The following is a 17,518-nucleotide window of genomic DNA, read 5'->3' as shown; positions in this document are numbered from 1 at the left end:
ATCTGGTTTCAAGTTTATTGGAAAACCTTCCTGCAAACATAAATCAATTTGAACATTTGTACACAATTATTATAAATGAGACCTACTATCTCATTTTTTTTTTTTTATTGTAACTTCTTGAAAGGACATTTTGAGATAACATTTCAATCTGTAATGTCAGTTACTTGATGAAATAAGGCAGAAAGCTATGAAGTAAGAATGTGCAAAACATATTTTTCAGTTTGACTAGTTTAACTCACTAGCCAACAATCCAGACCCATTCACAGAAGCAACAAAAAAGAGCCCAGTCTAGTTATTAAAAATATATTTTTTAAGTTAAATTGTGAAATGAGTTTTCGAGTATGTTTTAAATTGAAACACATACAGCGGTGAACGGCTTGTTTTTCTGCATGCCAGCTCTATGCTGTTCAAAACCTGCCTCTAAAAGCCCTGAAGACAAGTTCCCTCAAGGCCAGTGACTGTAAAACATGAAGTCAGACAAGATTGACGTTCACACACACACACGGATACATACACAATAGCACTCTTCAATAAGTCAGCATTCTCCTCATCACCACATATTCTTCACCGTGACTGATTGCACTTTTATCCCTATATTGCTCAACGCTGACTGCTTTGGACAGAAAGTTCTTGGCTCGCACGCCAGCGTAAAGAATACAAGACAACATGGAGTGGCTTTCTTTGACGGGCACTCAATTAAGTTAGCTGCAGCCATCCCCAGGAATCAGCCTGTGGAAGAATGCAAAGAGAGAAATGCATTGATAGACTTGGATCTTTTCAGAAGGGCCTTCAGTGCACATACTGGCAGACAATAAAGAGCTCGACACAATGTAGGTTGACGGCAATGAATTTTTCCCTTTTCTCAGGAGAATTCAGCAGGATTTAACGGCTCTGGTCTGCTGCAGTCGACCATAAAAGACACGTGGATGGCTAATTGTTCTTTTTTGAACTTTAGCTTTTTCAATAGCAGTATTCAGCTACTTTCTACTTTCTATAGTACCCTTTTACAAATGTGGAATGGTTTAAAAATATACATACTTGATTTTATGTGCATGTAATTGTTACCTTCCACATTTAAATATGTTGAATGTTTATGTATGTAAAAGAGGTTGAAATTGATATTCAGATGTCATTTCCAGTTCATCAGGTGGTCTTATTCATCTGTTTCCCATAGTATAAACTACACTGGGTGGGTGGGGTTGAGGATGAAAAAAATTGCTAGTAATTAAAAAATCAGTTTATCAATTATATTATATTATATTATCCTAAATATGGATAATACCTTCTTTAGTGGAAAATTGCATTCAAATTTAAAGTTGCTCTGCAAAATTTTGCAGGTGAAGTCCAGTCATTTCATCAATTCAATCATAAATTTAATGCAAGAACGAAAAATTTCCCCCTGCCGATTACACATCAGATCAGGGGCGGATCTACCGGTGTGGCATAGGATGGCAAATGCCACCCTAAAAGAAAGCCTTGCCACCTATGCTGCCACCCCAGTTGGCAGCAACGAATTAAAAGTTATGGCCAATTTGAAAATTTACGAGCGCGAATCTCCAATGTCCGACTGCAGTGAATGCTGCAGCACGAGAGTGCGCCAGAGCGGCAAAAGACTGATTTGTTTGGAAAACAAAAAAAAGTGCGCGCGAAGCGTGTGAACCTGGAGTCGCGAGGAGAGTCAGGAGACACAGGAGGAAAGAGGTAAAAATGGATCTATCAAGAAATTAAGCTATAATGAAAGCACAGTTCTAGCATAGTTGTGTAGTCTAATACGTGATACGTTGCCTACTTTTAAAAAGCGCGAGGATACATAACTTCGTTTTGTGCCAGAACTTTCACACTTTCATTCATAAAATCACCCCGTCTGTGTTTGCGAAGCGTCACGGATTGAATCGTGGAATTCAGTCACTGACGTTCTGCTGTATAAAGCAGAACGTCACGAATTCGGCCATTTTTGAATGAATAAATAAAAAGTAGGCTGTACATTTAATCAAATCTCGATATGGACTGGTGTCTAAAAAGTGTTGTTATACACGTCATTACATGTTAAATACAATGAGCACTCAGTGTGTACAGTGTGTATTTTAAAGGAATATCACACACGTTTTCCTAGATGTTTTAATTGAAACTTGCCAAAACAATAACACCATATTTTTCAAAAACAATTTCTAAAAGTACATTTGTATAATGTTTATTTATTATTATTTTCAGCTAAACAGTTTGCTTCCCCTCTCACACATCTGCCACTCATCACCTGTGTCTTAACCTTAATGCCTCTCCTGTGATAACGCCCCTTACTTCTATCACACTTCTGTCTCCTATTAAGTGAGATCACATTGTATGTTCACTTATTCCTTATATGAACTGTTTCAAATGCAAGACATTGATTGCATGAGATTAAGTTTGTAAATGACAGCCTGTACCCTTTTGTAGTGTGTACATATACTATTTATCATCAAACTGTGATAACTGTGACTAAATTCAGTATACTGGTGCTGATCATATAATTAGAATATCATCAAAACGTTGATTTATTTCACATGCGAAGAAATAATATATCAGTCTGTGTGTAATGAATGAATATAATATACAAGTTTCACTTTTTGAATGGAATTAGTGAAATAAGTCAATTTTTTAATGATATTCTAATTTTATGACCAGCACTTGTATATACGTCTGCCATATGTTGCCACCCCTCAGAAATTCCTGCCCCCTTCTCGCCACCCCATCAATATTTTTCTAGATCCGCCACTGCATCAGGTTAAAGATGGTCTTGTGAATTTGCAGCATTGACCAATAGAAAGCAGCTTGGATTTTAAGTGATTGCTACACTATTGATAGTAGACATGAGATTTCTGTGAAAATTTTATGATGTAATTTCTGCATCTATTTTGCATGTACACTATAAAGAATTATTTTTTGAAGTTGTAAAATAAAAAAATTTTGCAACACATTTTACAAGAAAATACTATTTCAGTCCTTTTACATCAAAATTTCAATTTCAAAGTGAAAAATGTATTCAAAGTAAATGATAAACCCATTTTTTTCAGTGTGCCAAGTGATAACTGGGAAGGGGGGACTGCTTAGAAAAGTACTAGCAAAACTTTCTTTTTTTCTTTTCCTTTTTTTCTTATCTGTAGCACAAATAATGTTTGATCAAACACATCGAAGTATAGTACTTAAAGTTGGGTTTTTTTTTCAAACTTGTTCATAGAGTGTTTAGAAGTAACACTTTAAAAAAGCAAGCAAGCAAGCATGTAGGCACAGATCAACCTTCTGTTCTCGCTGTATTTATCTCAATCTTTGTGTGCTTGTTTTCAAGGTCCCATCATTGTATTGCTTGACTTCTACTGGCTTTAGTTTGATCATTTCCATGTTTCATTGAGCTTTGTTTTCAGTATCCAAGTATACCATGTTTAGCTCTCAGTATTGTCTCCCTGTTATAACACTGCCGTTTGGCATTATTGTCTGTGATCGTGTGTTTGCACATGCATAGAATGTGTAGCATATTTCTAGCATTTTTCAGGTAGTAATGGTTGATTCTGTTCTTATTAGAGGAGCCTTTATGTCTATTAGGATGATTTTAAGAAAGAATGCATTTATAAAAAAACATTTCAGTTTTTACATTTATTCATTAATTTATTTCTATGTCTCTTTAATTTTTCTTGATTTTTAGAGATAATTAAAAGGTTGCATTTTTACAAGTTTCCTCCATTCAGACATTGTAATTTCCCTTCTATAATAAATGTATAAAAATATTACAATCAGGGAAGTTTCTTCTTTGCACAAAAAAAGAAAAGAAAACGTGAGAGCTCATAATTATATTTTTTAATTAATTTTGTGATTTGTGTATAATTTGATTGTACCAAATAGAGAATTTTAACTTTTTTTTTTTTTTTCAATCAAATGTTAATTGACAGCTCTCTTGTGGTTTTCACAAGTCAAAGACTTAACAAGATTTTGCTAAAAACTGAAAGGAAAAAAATTGATGCCCAATTAAAGCAGGATCAGATTTTTGTTCCAGGGAGAGTTATCATAGTTAACTAAAACTAAAACCATTAAAAATAAATAAATACATCTTTGAAAAAATATAAATTGAAATAAAGTATCGAAATAAATAAAGATACAAAATTAACATTTATTTTATATCTCTTAATTGCCTGGGTAGCATTTCTCAATTTTATTTAGTTTCACATGAAGTACTAATATAACTCAAACTAATAAATAAATATTAATAAACAAATCAAAATGACAAACAAAATAACTAAAACATTCTCTAAAATGTATGCATCACCGTTTTCACAGAAATATTAAGCAGCACAACTGCTTTCAATATTGATGATATAATAAATGTTTCTTGAGCACCAAATCAGCATATTAGGTTGATTTCTGAAGGATCATTTGACATTTTCTGACAACAGAAAATATGAAAATAAAATCAATTAACTAGAATAATAAAACTATAATAGCCTTGATATACTAATAGCATATCAATGATCCTAAAATAACCTGATAAAACAATCAAAGGTGTCCTAACTGAAGAATCACTCTAATATAACACACACACTGTACCTGTTCATGTGCGTCTGTATTTTGCAGGCCTTTTCCTGGTGGCCAGAAGCGATGGGGGAGCACGCCGAGACCTTCCTGTCTCTGTACACGGTGGACATGGACACGGCGTTGGCCGTCCAGCCGCAGGACTCCTGGGACAGTTTCCCCCTCTTTCAGCTGCTCAACAACTTCCTCCGAACTGACCGTGTGTACTGTCAATCTTTCTTTCTCCCCCCTTCCGCTCGCATTTGTCCAAAGTTCTGCTCACATGTTCTCACTACTAAGCGTGCTCATTAACACCAGTGTCGCTTTGGCAAACAATACTCGTTAGGCGAGCAGGTTAACATGCTGTGCTCTGTTACTGTCAACACACTAATTAGATATACAGTGGGATCGGTTAGTGGCAATGGAGGGTAAATTATCTCCATTTCGCCAGGCCAAATACCTGAATCTGTTTTTGCAAATCCCAGAGTGTCTGACATATCCTCAGCACTGGTATCTCTCGTAAACAATAAGACATTTTCTGTATAACAGTTTCGAGTACTTCACAACATGAAGTTAATTATGCTTTTGGTCTATTGATAGAACAGCAGCTAGAGCCAAGTTGAAGTTATAAAGATTGTTTTGCATGACATTTGTGACGCTGATACAGAGACTTGCTTTACCGTCTCGTTCAAACAGCAGTTGATTTGGAATACGGTCGGTTATCTAGAGAGCATGACAATGGAAATGGCAGCCTCTAATAACACAGACAGTTGGCAAAAAGATATAGAGAACTCCCACACTGTTTCATATATGAACTTGCTTGTAGAAGATCCAGTCGTATTGCTTCCCTCTGCCCTGTTCTCATTAAATTAATCTCCGTAAATGAATCTCTTTTAATCGCAAAGGTAGAATTGTAATGGAAAAAAATATTTTACATTTGTCTGTTTAAATTGGTATTAAAAGTATTAAAAAGGAATAATTCACCCAGAAATTCCTATTTTGTCATCATTTACTCAAACTTATGTTGTACTTATATAAAGCATTATTACTGTGTTTTTGAACAAATAAATCCAGCCTTGGTGAGTTTTTTTAGTGAATAATGACAGAATAATGAATAATTTCTCTGGTTCATCATGACAGTGTCATTATCAGGAGGGTATCTAATAATTGTTCATGAAGTACACATGAAATGTTTCTGAAATATTAGACACAAAAGTAAAAAATGTTCATTGAGCAATATAAAAAGGAATTACATTTTATCCAAACAATTAGAGACTTAATGTGATGAAGTTCTTAGCTGAATGAGATGTTTTGAATTGAGTGAATGATCAAATTCAGATCGGTGGAATAAAGTAGCATTATTTTGGACAATTAAAATAGTTGTTGCGAAAATGCAAAAATCTCAAGTTTTTAAACATTTTAATTAATCAGATGTTATTTCAAAGCATTAGAGCAACCAAATGAGACTGTTAGTTAGCAGATAACACTTGGATATTTACGGATAAAATCTAAAATGTTCCTGATTTCAGACAGGGATTCATTTCAGTTGTGCATGCTTTTTACAGATTTTTGTGTGTGCACATGACAAAAAAATGAATGTGACATTGGCACTAAATGCTCAAATGAGTTTCATCATTGTTAAATGGTTGGGAAATGAGCTCAAACACCCATGAGAATAAAAAGACTAGTGTTAATGATGAAGAACAGAGAGAGGGGAATTACACTTAATGATGCCTGAGGAGACATGCATCTCTCTCTCTCTCTCTCTCTATCAGACCCCCGTTTCCTTCTGTGTGCTTTAATTACATTGAGTGCATTTATTCGTCCAGGAGAGTGGGGTAAGATGTGCCACTCTTTATATACAGTATGTTGTCTTTCCTCACTGTGGAAAGATAGGAGGTAAACTGGCACAACTAATTATTTTTCAGGCTGTATGCAATTAACTTGAAATGAGAAGGAAGTGCCAATAACATAGGGCCGTAGAAAAATGATTTCACAAATAAGAAAAGTATGTAACTTTGGTGAAAAACGTGATCAATTAATATGAATGAAGAAACGTATTTCATATTTTTAATGTTTGTTAATTAAAAAAATAATAATGTACATTTATAACACCATGCCTCAATATTAAATTACAGAAAACTAGTTCATTATTAACTGTTTTAAAAATGGATTTCTGAGGGAGTGACAGTACATTTCTTTCATCGTTCTCTCTTCTGACCAACTTAATCATAATTCTTTCCTCTTTTGGAAAGTCATAGAAATGCTATTGTGGAATCCTTTGTTTTTGTTTTTTTTTTTTGTTTTTTTTTGTGTTTCGGTTCATTAGCCGCTGTATGGAAATAATGAGAAGAATATCAAAGTGCAGTAAAGGTCAAAACTGTTTGCACTACAAACCAGTTTGTTCATAATTAAGATAATAAATTAAAATAATATATGATACACCAGAAGCCAGATGCATTAAATTTACAAATGGCCTCGTCTGCTCTTACATGAACAATAAGGTGGATGGCATTGCTCACAATATTTTGCATGGTAATATGCAATAAGTTGCACATCAGTCAATATATTGTAAATCTTAATTTGTCCTTCATGTTCTCCAGCTCACCTGTGCAATGGAACGTTCCATAAGCACCTCCAGGACCTGTACATCCCTCTGGTGGTGCGCTACATTGACCTGATGGAGTCGTCGATAGCTCAGTCCATTCATCGCGGCTTTGAGCAGGAGACGTGGCAGTCTGTGAAGTAAGAGCACATTTAATGTCAAGCCATTGGAGTACAATGTCATTTTGATAAGTATGTCTTCTTGTTGATTGATTCTTCTTGAATTTAGGCGAATGGTGTCGGGCTGTTTCTAGCAAACAAATTAAATTGTTCATGTTTCAGAAACTGGAAAGATGATGGGGGAGAGGTGAAAAAATAAAGCCTCAAAGATTGTCCTCATCCTTTTCCATTAATGCTTTGTACTTCTCTGATTCACTTCACAGTTGCCTGTTGATTCTCATCTTATTTAATTTGATGTGAATGAAAACAAGGCTGTGAACGTGTGGTCCTGTGATCATTCCATGGACTAATCAATTTCCTGTGCATGCAAAACTTAAGAAAACATTGGCTGTGAAAATTAGACGTTACATAAGATCGTATGATCATGTTCTAATGAGAATGACTTTACTGTTTTTATGTTTGGAATCCCAATGTCCCCTGTGATTTAATGTGAAAAGTCATAGTAATACTCATAATAATAATTTGCCTTTAATTTCCTCTGACCTAATCAAAACAATATAGGGTTTCTTCTTCTTAATAATAATAATAATTACCTATTTATTTTTGTAATTATTATTATAGTTCTAACATCTATAGTTCTTATTATTATTACTTTATTATTATTGTAAATAACATGTAAATATTAATCATTTATAATCTAAATAATAATACAAATAATTACTAAAAATAATGAGTTGTTTTTAATAATTACTGACATTTTAACACAATCATTTGTAAGCAATAAAAATAATAATACATAATTACATAATAATAGGTGTTATTGTTGTTATTTTTGTTGTTATCATATATTAGTATTACTGAAGCTTTAACTCTTGAATAATCATTTGTAAGCAATTAAAATAATAATAATATTACATAATAAAATTAATATTAATTGTTATATATATATATATATATATATATATATATATATATATATATATATATATATATATATATACAGTTCAGACCAAAAGTTTGGACACACCTTCTCATTCAAAGAGTTTTCTTTATTTTCATGACTATGAAAATTGTAGATTCACACTGAAGGCATCAAAACTATGAATTAACACATGTGGAATTATGTATGGAATTATATACATAACAAAAAAGTGTGAAACAACTGAAAATATGTCATATTCTAGGTTCTTCAAAGTAGCCACCTTTTGCTTTGATTACTGCTTTGCACACTCTTGGCATTCTCTTGATGAGCTTCAAGAGGTAGTCACCTGAAATGCTCTTCCAACAGTCTTGAAGGAGTTCCCAGAGAGATGCTTAGCACTTGTTGGCCCTTTTGCCTTCTGTCTGCGGTCCAGCTCACCCTTAAACCATCTCGATTGGGTTCAGGTCCGGTGACTGTGGAGGCCAGGTCATCTGGCGCAGCACCCCATCACTCTCCTTCTTGGTCAAATAGCCCTTGATGCCTTCAGTGTGACTCTACAATTTTCATAGTCATGAAAATAAAGAAAACTCTTTGAATGAGAAGGTGTGTCCAAACTTTTGGTCTCTACTATATATATATATATATATATATATATATATATATATATATATATATATATATATATATATATATATATATACAATTACTTTATTTATTTATTTATTTATTTATTTATTTATTTATTTATTTTTAATTGAAGCTTTAACTCTACTTTTCTTTACCACAAAGTAGACATGAACTTTTCAGAAATGTTAGCTGCTATCTATTCTAGTTATGTTTTTACACATTGAAAGACAAAAAGTATTTTATATCTAGGGTTTCTATATCTGGCGGCTCCAAACTGAACATGACGCTTACAACATGACATTGGACTGACTGTATGCCGTCTTCATTTGCGTCTCATTAAGCATGCCATCTTCTCCAGCTAAGGTGCATTTCTTTCCTGTCAGTGAGCGTTCGACGCCTCAGAATGATTCATCAGTCAGCTGCTGGTTATTCTGCTCTTTTGTCTTATTGTCAGCTTCCTCTCAGGGCTTTCTGCTCTTTTGCTCTCTGATCTCTGGCAGGACCATCACCAACAATCTGCCAAGTGTTCCACTGCCCAGGGTTCCCAACCTGCCTCTTAACCTCCCTCAGATGCCCAGCTTCTCAGCCCCTTCCTGGATGGGGCCGCAGTGTGACAGCACGTGTGTATGGGCCAGCTGGGCGCCGTCACTGCTTACTGCTCTTGACATATGCTTATTATAGCCAGAAAACATACGGAACGCAAGCCTTACAACTATTCAAATATATTTAAATCATGGGAAAGATAGTGTGGAATATGCATTTGTAATGCAGCCTAGTGGTAAATAAGCCAAATTATGCTTTCATTTGTTGGTCTGATGAAGCTCAGTTATTGCTATAATAAGCATTTGTGAGTTAAATGTAATTCATTAAATAATAATTTTTAGTACAATCAGTCACACTTCCAATTTCAGAACCCATAAACTGCATCCATTGCATGACTGTTATGATGTGTCTCCTGTCTGTCTAGCTGTTTTATAAAATACCAATCTGATCTTAATAATTCAGGGGCCATAAATTGATGCACTTATATGATAATATACGATAATAAAACGTTTGTTTGTGATTCTCATGAGTTAGTTCTTTTTAATGTAGTCATGTTTAGTCTAGACCAAGTGAGTGAACTGTATGAATTAGCTTTTTCTTTTACCTCATTTCTACTGAAATTGCTTCTTTCCTTATTGTGTTTAAAATTGACACTTGAATAAAAAATGAGCTAGTTTGTTTTTATATAGCTAAGGCCATTTATAAGACATTGGGCTCCTCCAAAAGCTCAAAAGAATCATTCTTGGGACCAGAATCATTTGTTTAGAATCTGAATCATTAAATTGTTTAGGATTCCCATCCCCATCCCCATCAGAGTGTATTGATCCCGTCTGTGACGTGATTGCTTGAAAATGTTGGTGTTGTGTTGATCATTTTACTGCGTTTTGTGCCAAAGTGGCTTGGTAACTGATCATTTTTGGGAGCTGCTGTGTGGCTTTTTGTTGTGTGATTCATTGGTTAAATTTAACACAGTTATGCATTTGGACAAGGCATTAATTTGCCAGATATTTTGTGAGCACCAGTGAGCTCATCACATGCTTGTGTTTGGTGTTGTGTTTGTATTATGACAGACAGACAAATTTATAGAAACCTGTTTGTAAGATGATTCACATGGACAGCCAAGTCTCCATAAACTCATTTTTCTCTTACATGCGGAGCACCCAGGTATCATGGGTTCAATCTGCGAGCGTTTAAACCCGCTGTGAGCATGCGACGATAAACACAACACTATTTTCTCTCTACCATCGGGGGTTATCAGAGTAAGGCTGTAGTATAGTGGCCTCATACACCGTTTCAAACACCTTCATCCGGGCGGAGATGTAAACAGCCTTGCTCTACAAGAGAACGTCTGACAGCTACGAGAGCCTAAATAATGTCGGAAAGTTAAATTACATCCATCTCAATTAGCCTAAAGAGTGTGAACTGTAAAAGCACACCAGCTTTCAGGCCTGAAACAGTGTCTGTAGTGGGTGTAGTCCTGTGGGTGTCTGTCCGAGGGGACTCTGTGGTTAGCTGCTTGTTAGATTCGGCGAGAACTTTGTGTTCTCCCCCGGGGGAGTCTCTTCATCAGGCGAGAAACTCGTCCATTTGTTCACCCTGCCTCTTTCCTTTGCTCACTCGAGCTCGAGGCGGAGGCGCGGACCCCCGAGGGGGCCCTTACGGACCGTACCGCCACTAATTAATCAAGTGGGAGCTTGTGCTCGCCCCTTTTAATTGCACAGTGGACTTTGCCAAACGATTTATTTTCCCGGACCGCCACTTGTGAAGGTAACAGTCTTTTAACAGCGAGCGGAACGAGTGGCCTTTTTTAGGTGTTCTGCTTGCGGCTGCGCGTTGCTATGTCGACTAGTTGACACAGCAGTGCCGCTCCATCTGTCTCGATTGGCTAAGATCTCCTGAGTCCATTAGAACCCAGCGGAGTCGCACACAACATCAGTGGAAATTGCTGTCAATCTTGACTTCCTGCAGCTTTGGAACAACCACTCTTAGACAGACAGTCAAGTCCTCCGTTCCCCTTTTCGAGTCTCTGAACCCTTTAGAAAGTGCATTTATATGAATCGATTTATCAGACATTTGTATTCAAGTGAGAAATATGTGTAGGGGTTACAGTAATGTGACATATGAGATCATGTAAAATATTAATATTAATGTCAAATATATATTAATTACAAAATGTTCATTTTATAGAATATGTTAAATTTAATATAATCTAAAATATGTGAATAAGTTAATAATTAATAAAGTATTCAAATTTAATATTTTAGTATGTTATAATAAAATGATAATTCTAAAATAGAATTTTGTTAGAATGATTTTAATCATTATAATAATATAAAGAATATTTGATATTAATATATTAATTATAAGACTAATATTAATATACTTATAATGTATTATACATAAGATTTTAAATTAATATATTAGCTATTTAAGACTAAAAATATTAAGGGGTAAATTACCATTTCAAATATAAAACATTCTTTTTATTTAAAGTATTATAAATAATTGTTTATATATATGAACTTCATTAATTATAATATTTATATACTGCTATTTTATAAGTTATATAATAACTGCAATTTTATAATTCTATAATAAATTTAGACACCTGAAATGAATCAAATGATAAAAGACCTAAAGATTAATGTTTCTGGCCAGCTGTATTCATTACTTTTGTTCTGTCTGTCAGTCATCATGTAATCTTAAGACAAACAATATATTAAATAATGCAATAAATTGTTAATTCATAGGCATTCAAATTGTTAGAAATGCCACAAAACTGTGATATCATATATGTTGATAGTTGAATTGACATCTGTCTTGCATGGTCTTCCAAGTCATTTATTTTATTATAAAGTGTCAAAGTACTTTGACCTTGGCATTCATACCTTAGTTTTGCATGTTTCTTTCCTCTTTTTAAGATTTGTAATGTATTTTCTGTGGGAAATGTTTTTTTTTTTCGGCTTTTAGTTCAAGCATGTGCTGACATGTCACTATTTCTGTTTTCCTCAGTAATGGCTCGGCCACATCAGAAGATCTATTCTGGAAGCTGGATGCTCTTCAGATGTTCGTGATGGACCTGCACTGGCCAGAGCCGGAGTTCGCCAAACATCTGGAGCAGAGGCTCAAACTGATGGCTAGTGATATGATGGAGGCTTGTGTCAAAAGGTCAGCTATTTAAGGACTAATAATGGCATTCATTTTAAAGACAGGGGCTTCATGTAACTGATTTCTCCATCTCTGATGTCTAGGACCAAAGCTGCCTTTGACTCTAAAATGCAGAAATCTTGCAAGTCGACTGATTTCCGCATCCCCTTGTCTGTGTGCACAATGTTCAATGTTCTCATGGATGCCAAGAAGCAGTGCTCCAAGCTCTGTGTTCTTGACCAAGGTCAGGAGGTACGTCACAATCCTATCAGGGTTCGTCTGTACGGACACATTCATCTTCACCTTAGTAGATGTTTTTTATGAGACTTATGGTGTTCATAAAAACATCTAGTCTCTGTTCAATTGGCAATTGGGAGTTGAAAACAAGATGGAGAACATTGAATTACTAGACTGTAATCACCCATTTGAATAGCTGTCAAACTGGCAAAGGTCTATTTATCAGTTTCTCCTTTTTCAAACTTGCTTTTGAGTTGAACTTGTGCAGGTGTTATTGGTTGGTGTGAAGCATTTTGTGCTTCCTTTCTGTGGGCGATATTATTACCAGCTCTTCTTCTGCCTAGAGAGAAGTCTCGACCAGAAAGTCCTTATGCTCTAGAGCAGTGGTTCCCAACCTTTTACAACTCGCGGCCCACACAACCAAACACACATGTTTGCGCGGCCCACTTCAAAAAAATTAACTGACCCGCTATTGTTGGGTTAATAACTTAGTACTCAGAAGCTAGATTGATAACTGTATTTATAGAATGAACTAGGGCTGTGCAATATGGACAAAAAAAAAAAAAAAACTATAGCGATTTCTTTGATCAATTTTGCGATTGTGACACACAAGCTGCATTCAGGAATAATTTGAAACATATTTCCAAAAGAAAACAAATTAGAGATTTATCAAAAAGTTGTAACGTCTCTAGAACAGACCTAAGTCAAAATTATCACTACAGTAAAGATGTAACAAAATGTATAGACTTATGGCAAAAACATCCCGTGTCCAGGGACTTTTTTTTTTCTTTTTTGCCATGCATTGTTCATAGAGCTCATTAATTGTAGCGGTGCCTCAGGTGTTTGCAGTGTGTATACAGTATGTGTATGCGGTCAGCAGCGAGAGCGCATAAATATAACGCGAAAGCACATTAAAATAATGCACGAGTGCGAATCTCTCTGTTCGCATGCAGATTTCCTTTGCTCTGTTACAAAACCAGACGTGCTTGCTCAGATACACGCTGCTCTGCGCGGAGAGTGTGCGCACTTAAAACGTGTCTCCTCTCACTTAAACTGCATCCTGTGCACTCACTACTCTCTCTATGCTCATGTACTAGATATTAATTATTTTCGCACGTTTTTATTTTTTAGCCTTTTACCGCGTGCAGTGTGAACGCTCTGATCTGTTAACATGGGCTCGGAAAAAAGGCGCATCACTGACAGAGTGTGAACCTGGAGTAAGGAGTTACAGGCATATGCCCAGTCTCTGTTCTCGTGTTAGGCGCAATGCATTCTGATTGGATCGGATAGCATACTGCGGGAGGTCAAGGCCGCAGAAAATCGTGCTATAAAGCGATTTAGAAATCGCGCACGCTCAAATCGTGATTTTATGACGATTTCTTTTAATCGCACAGCCCTAGAATGGACTGGAAATGAACAGAAAATAATTGGCGGCCCACCTGCAATACCACCGCGGACCACAGATTGAAAACCACTGCTCCAGAGGCCTTGTAAAAACCACAGCCAAACCTGACACCCAGAGCTGCCTTTTTAATTTCAAACAAGCCAAATCATTATACTGGCTTCTCATATTTATAAAAACCACGCTTCTGTTATGTCTAGATATCTAATTTTCTGTTTTTGTGTGAACATTTCACATAGCAATTCATTAAAGAGTAGTTTCTTCTATTAAAAAAAAAAAAAAAGTAATTTAGCACATCTTAAACTGTAGTGAACTGACTTCAGAAATGCACCTCTTTCAAAACATTGTTCTGTCAGCTTCTGACCAGAGAGCAAAAGATGTTTTAATTATCCTTGAAAGATCTCAATTGGATAATTATGATTGAGAGTACAGTTAGGACTCACTTAAAATGTGTTCACACTAGAGACAACTCCCAATTGGTTTTTAAATCCAATTTAAAATAAGAGTATTTAGACACAGTTATAGATATCACACATTTTATATGACATTACATGCACCACATAATGAACAATGAAGAAAATTAAATTAAATCTGAATTGGACTTAATGCAGAAAATCTGATTTCAAACTGCATTTTCAAATTGTGAATGTGGTTTAAATTGTGTTTAATATGTTTGTATCTCTTTGTTTGTTTGTTTATTTTGGTACCCAGGTCACAAAAAATATATATATTTTTACTATGAATAAGGTTAACATTTGTGTACCTTATAGTTTACATTTGAGTAGTTTCTGTTTTTGTTTTGCCTCCAGAATTAGTGATTCAGACAATAAACACACAAAACTTTTATTTTTGTATTTGTTATTTTTTGTTTTAATAAATGACTGTTTTAGCTTTTAGCTAATTAATGATCACAATTATACTTGAGATTAATTTGATTTATCTGATGGCTGTCCATTAACCAACTCTTAGATTACTTTTCATTCAATATGTTTTTTTTTTTTTTGTCTTTTTGTTCATTGTCTTTCTTCGACTCATCCCTGCATGTCCTGCACGTTATTGCATGAACCCAAGGTTGAACAACAGTGGGTAAGTGTCCTCTCTACCGTCTCATCTCTGTGTGAACAGAGATAGAACTCATTGTGTTCAATTAAAGATGAAAGGGATAGTAAAAGTCTGTCATCATTTACTCATGTCTTATTTGGGAACCAAATAACATTGATTTCCATTGTATGAACAAATACTCAGTAAAACATTTTCAAAATGTCAAAAATGAGTGGAACCTCTTGTAAACACACTTGTGTTATTTGAATTTGAAATGATTTTGGTTTAGAAACAACCTCAGATTTGATCACTGCCATCTCTTTCTCTTCTTCATATTCAGTGCACATGTAGATGTATGAAAGCTTCTGAAATACCAGTAAACTATTTGTTTTTGTTAAACTAATTATTTTCTGAATTGTGCTGTCAATACTACTCTTTTCCAGTCCTAAAAAAAAAAAAACAGGAGCTAACTTTACGAAAAAAAAAAAAAAGATTAATTTTCTCCAGCAGTAACACTTAAAGTATGTGGCCTTGTGCGGTGAGATAGTCACACGGCTGCGAGAAACCGCCACTTTTAATTTTACTTCTTAGTATTGGGTTAAAAGGTATTTCTCAACACTCAACTGATTTTCCTTCACACAGGATTGAATTTAATGGCCAACAGCGTGTGTTTGTGAAAGACTTTATTTAAAAACAATGAAAAGATTATTTTACCCGAGTTTGCCTGCCGCTTTATTTTCGAAATACAAGGTTATGCTTTATAAGCTGCCATCCCATTTATGAAAAAGCTGCCATTTTGCACGCAGGGAAAAAAGGGTGAAAAGAAAATTAGGGCTGCTGACAGTGACCTCTTAGCACCCTCAATTTGTCACCGATCTGCACGCATTGTTGATTGAAATTTTTAATTTGGGTGTCCTTTAGATTCACCATGAATGGCCATTGTTGGCGGAGATGAACTCCTGCTTGCAGCACATATAGGCGAAGGCATCTATTCAGTGCACCCAAATGGATGCGCTGTCTCTCTCTCTCTCTCTCTCTCTCTCTCTCTCTCTCTCACACACACACACACACCCCCAAGCCCTCGCTTTCTCCTTCCTACTCTCCCTCTCACCTTTTTTCCAGAAAAAAATAGGTGTATAAGACTTATCAGACATGAAATGGCGGATAAATTGAATGTAGTGTGAGCCTTTGGTCGCCGCAGCTGGACGGGTTCTTTAGAAAAACACAAGGCTGCCCTAATTGTGGCCGCACAAAAATTCCTTTGCCCTAAACGAGAGCAGGAATGCCATTCACAGGCATAATGGGCCTAATAGCTGCTTAACTCAGCCCTGTTACACGGGGAGGATTTTTCCCTCTGCCGAAATATGTCTTTGTGAGCATGTTGTTCTTTTAGGATGCCTCGCGATCCGTGCGTTTCCTGTCATGCCTGTTGTATTTGTTGATGTTTCTCCTACTCTTCTTGTCCTACAGCAGCAGTACCACTCAAAAATCGATGTCCTGATCGATGAGGCCTTTAAGGAAATGATCTCCTCCTTGGTCTCAAAGGTACTCCGAAAAAGCCATTGTCTCAGCTTCTTTTAAGCCTTTTTGCCTTCTTTTGGCTTTTGCCCATTTTTTTCAGCTGGCCTTCACTGCAAGCAACTCGAAAATCATCAATGTTTCGGGAAACGTTATATCTGTTGTAGCTTTTCAGCGAATGCTACTTTGTCCTAAATTGCTAATTGTTGCTTGTGCTAAAGGCGTATGTGTTTGTCACGCAAACATATTTCTTTGCTTTCACAGTTTGCAGCTGTTCTGGATGGGGTGTTGTCCAAAATCTCACGATATGATGAGGGAACATTCTTCTCCTCCATCCTGTCTTTCACAGTGAGTATTTTCACATTTATCCCACCCACACCCCTTTCCAGGATCTCATTTCATACTGAACATTAAATGAGCCAAAGATATTTCAGCAGGTATTTTTTTTTTAAAAGGTAAAAGCTGCAGCCAAATATGTGGATGTCCCAGTAAGTGTCATTTTGGACATAAATGTGCATGATGCCCGCATGCCCCATGTGGATATTTTTGCATGCTGCTTTGCATTTTTGTTTGTGTGTGTGTGTTTTATTATTTACTTAGGGAAACAGATTCTCTATTTAGCTTTGCCAAGCATTTCCATCTTGCTTTGTTTTTAATATTTAAAAAGGCTTAATGTGTATTATTACTTAACACAATTATATTTTTTTTTATAATTTGCGATTCATGGCCAAATGAAAGCAGGATTGGAGCGTCTATCAGAGCTGGCTGAGCAAGACTAATTAGCAACCCGATTGGCTTAAAATCGGTCTCACGATCTGCCA

At 35.6% G+C, this 17,518-nt stretch overlaps 1 protein-coding gene across 9 annotated transcripts in view; it reads left to right on the top strand.

Moving 5' to 3' along the window:
* LOC132133802 (calcium-dependent secretion activator 2-like) overlaps window positions 1-17,518 on the top strand; it is a 173,774-nt gene that overhangs the window by 147,625 nt on the left and 8,631 nt on the right. For 2 of the 9 annotated variants that reach the window (XM_059546785.1, XM_059546784.1), the window contains exons 18-26: window positions 4,600-4,756; window positions 7,140-7,281; window positions 9,310-9,429; window positions 12,365-12,520; window positions 12,604-12,751; window positions 15,210-15,224; window positions 16,650-16,724; window positions 16,962-17,045; window positions 17,153-17,185. In XM_059546785.1, the coding sequence (XP_059402768.1) occupies window positions 4,600-4,756; window positions 7,140-7,281; window positions 9,310-9,429; window positions 12,365-12,520; window positions 12,604-12,751; window positions 15,210-15,224; window positions 16,650-16,724; window positions 16,962-17,045; window positions 17,153-17,185 (930 nt within the window). The remainder of the gene's footprint in view (window positions 1-4,599; window positions 4,757-7,139; window positions 7,282-9,309; window positions 9,430-12,364; window positions 12,521-12,603; window positions 12,752-15,209; window positions 15,225-16,649; window positions 16,725-16,961; window positions 17,046-17,152; window positions 17,186-17,518) is intronic. The other 7 variants (XM_059546786.1, XM_059546791.1, XM_059546788.1 and 4 more) reach the window with 7 other exon arrangements.

The sequence above is a fragment of the Carassius carassius genome, chromosome 50 (genome assembly GCF_963082965.1).
Source record: "Carassius carassius chromosome 50, fCarCar2.1, whole genome shotgun sequence".
In the NCBI taxonomy this organism is placed as follows: domain Eukaryota; kingdom Metazoa; phylum Chordata; class Actinopteri; order Cypriniformes; family Cyprinidae; genus Carassius; species Carassius carassius.
The sequence above is the reverse complement of the archived record's forward strand: the minus strand, read 5'-3'. Positions and strand labels throughout refer to the sequence as shown.